The sequence below is a fragment of the Dioscorea cayenensis genome, chromosome 4, assembly GCF_009730915.1.
Source record: "Dioscorea cayenensis subsp. rotundata cultivar TDr96_F1 chromosome 4, TDr96_F1_v2_PseudoChromosome.rev07_lg8_w22 25.fasta, whole genome shotgun sequence".
NCBI classification, from domain to species: Eukaryota; Viridiplantae; Streptophyta; class Magnoliopsida; order Dioscoreales; family Dioscoreaceae; genus Dioscorea; species Dioscorea cayenensis.
Window position 1 is genome coordinate 9,096,699 of NC_052474.1, and position 3,102 is coordinate 9,099,800.

The window sequence follows — 3,102 nt, forward strand, 5'->3', positions numbered from 1 at the left end:
CAGTTTCAAAGAATGCTTTCCTCTCAGGAGAAGAAAGGTAACCATTTGGATGTATAGATGGCTTTACATTTATTAGCTTCCTGTGGATTTCTTTTTGGTTGTGCTTGGAGCATAGTCTTCTTGCTTGCATGAAGATTATAATCGCTTTGTTTGTCAAGGTTTTAATTTCCTCTCCTTGTCCTGTGTGTTTTATCTTACAAGATATGTGCATTAACATAAGTGCTGCCCCTTGCAGAGCAAAAGGTCACATTTTTCCAATCTTTAAGCTCCAAATTCTTTCTTTGGAGGTCCTAAGGGAGTCAACGTATCCTTAAAACAATTAATTATATTTTCTGTTTCTCTATTATGCATTTGTATGTAAAGTAAATATGATATGCTAAGTTTTGATGTTTTAAGTCTTTTTTGTTAGTTTGCTGGAAGAAAGTAGGCTGGGATTATTTCTCCATTCACAATATTCAAGCATAGAATTTTCTGTAAGGCTTGGGCTAGGGTTTTTCTCTGTTCAATATGGCACCAATTTTAGAACTATGTAACAGCTTCCACTTTCTCTTTAGTTGGATATATCAGTTGTAGATGAAACATTTCGCCTTATTCTTTAGCAAGTCCTTTCTTGATGAGTCATGTTCTCCACCATGATTTACGTCTCTCAAGTTGTCGTTTGGAACCTTAATTGCTTATTCAGCTTTGGGAATCTCATCAATTTGCAGTACCTTTGTGAAAATGGACGGATACATAAACTTGCAAACAGCATCTGTTGGCCTACCTTTATGTTTCAGGAATTTCAGCAGCAGGGGATAAATTCATTTTCACTTGATTCTCAATTTGTTAATCTGAATAGTTCACAGGAGACTTCTCAAAGAATTTTATCAGATGGATTTCCTGCTCTGGATCTAACTGAAGATGTTGATTTGAAGTGGAAAGATTATGCTATTATGCTGAGCAATGCACTCTGTTCATTCCTACTTAATTCTGAAGACGTAACATCTAGTCAGAACCATGTCACAGTCAGTCAAAGTTCATTGTCTGTTTCCTTGGCCTACAGGGAACTTTCGATAAGATGGTTCATGAGGGTTCTTCTCATTGTTTTCCCATGCATTATAGCTTGTTCTAATGAAAGTGTGCTTCCAAGCCATATCAAGTAAGTTACCTTTTAAAAATAAAAGCTACCATAAATGGTTGGGCAATTTTTTGTTCATAGTGGCTTTTTAATGCATCATTGATCAGCTAATTTTTATTAGATGGTTTCCTCTGTCCTTATTTGCATGTGACTTGAAAAGATAAATGTTCCTACGGATATGCTGATTAAGAAGCCGGAATTGCTTGTGAGCTTATATCAAATGTCTGTGTTAAACTATTTCAATCAAGAATTATCGGGGTGGTTCAAGATTTCTGCAATCTAGAAATTTTTCTTTTTGGTTTACTAGCATGAGAAATCTAATTTTAAGTTTTCCTATTGTTTGAATTTTTATATATTATTTATTTCTAAATCTAGCGCTTGCTGGTGTATGAGAAAAATCATATTTGTGTATGTGTGCGTGTGTTCGTCAGCTTCTCAAGCAGTTTTTCCTTGATGATTGTTATTACTATCGTCGATCTTCGTGGGTATGATTAGTTAGAAGAGCGTGTAATTATTAAGGTTTTTAGATAGGCGGTGATTCACATGTACTGAGCAAATACTGCCTCCTCTCAATTTTAAGGAGCACTTCTAAAATTTGGTAGACCTATGTCAGTTATATATCAGTGCAAACAAATGAAGAGAAAAGCTCGTGGTTCAGGAAGTAGTTAGGCATACAAATTGTTTTTGTCAATTCCCTAATTCAAACTCGGTCAAAGTGTTTTGAGCTGTTTTACTCTATTCATAGAACAAGATAGATGCCAAGTGAGCTCTCTGAAAGTAATTTACTTTCCTTTTAATTAAAACCATTTAGAATCATTTTATGAACGAGCAAGTGATGTATTACTGCCTCTTTGCTGGGCCAGTGCTACACCTTGTTATTCCCATGAGCGTGTTAACATTACACCTTATTTCATGCAGATGCCCTTTTGTGCAGAATTTTTGCTACTCACACTAAACTTTCTTCTTCCATCTATAGAACTTGTGTTTGATCTGTTATAAATAGTGTTCATTTTGAATTTTTGCTTAAACATTATACAGTTTTGAATTATTATAAAACTGGAAAAACTTATTAAAGCTCCAATGATTTCTCTTTCTGGTTGGCTAGGGTTGTTTATAATATTTTTATAGTGGGTTCAGGACAGAAGTTCCTTGCGAGAGATGTTCCTGATTTATTTCTGGCTGCATGTTTAGCCTGGTTACCCCTTTGATAAGTGTTCTGCCTGCACATGCAACTTTTCGTATCTTTTTTCCAGAAGTTTTAATCCATTTATTTTCCATGCAATTGAATCTATGTGTGTGTATATATATATATATTTATGTTTGGAGTTCTGTAATTTTTTAATTAATTCTAATTGTGGTTCACTTTGAATCCATTTTATAGTACTATTATAAATTACTTTGTTTATTAATTTAATGCTGCAGGATCCTAGCCAATACTTTGCAGCTTTTCATTCTTTTTGCATTTCGAAAGCTTCTTGGTTTTGCACCTCCTTTAATCAAGGTCTTTCGGGAAGAGGGTGTATGGGACCTTATATTTTCTGAGAAATTGTTCTATTTTGGACCATTTATGGAAGAAATTGCATTGGAGATTGCCAGACGTTCTGAAGGAATTATGATAAATTCTGAACTACTTTCTAGCTTGGAGGATTCCATGATCCAGGCAAAAGCAAATGAAGTTGACATTCTTCAAGTTGAAGCAGTTTCCTTCCTGGAGTTTGGTGCTACACTCAGTGGAAACAACAATAATCTCGTATGACACTCCTCTTGCACCAAGATCATTATGTGTAATATATGAGCATGCCTTGTCCAGTAGGATTACATGCATAACAACACTCCTGCAAGATTGTCCTATAGCTGTTTTGGCTTTTGTAGGTTAGTCTGGTTGATTGGTTTGATGCAACAAAAGAATCTCAAATTATACAGATAATATATTTTGGGCTGGATTTCATATATTTTGATTGTTAAAATTAGTTTAGTTTTTATGC

The 3,102-nt window shown here is 34.7% G+C and overlaps 1 protein-coding gene across 1 annotated transcript; it reads left to right on the top strand.

The window, feature by feature from the left end:
• LOC120259226 lies at window positions 1-2,947 on the top strand. The gene is made up of 4 exons (XM_039266796.1): window positions 1-37; window positions 236-304; window positions 683-1,138; window positions 2,540-2,947. The coding sequence occupies exons 3-4, from the start codon at window positions 768-770 to the stop codon at window positions 2,871-2,873; spliced, it is 705 nt and encodes a 234-aa protein (XP_039122730.1). The 5' UTR covers window positions 1-37; window positions 236-304; window positions 683-767; the 3' UTR covers window positions 2,874-2,947.
• The last annotated feature ends 155 nt before the right edge of the window (window positions 2,948-3,102 follow it).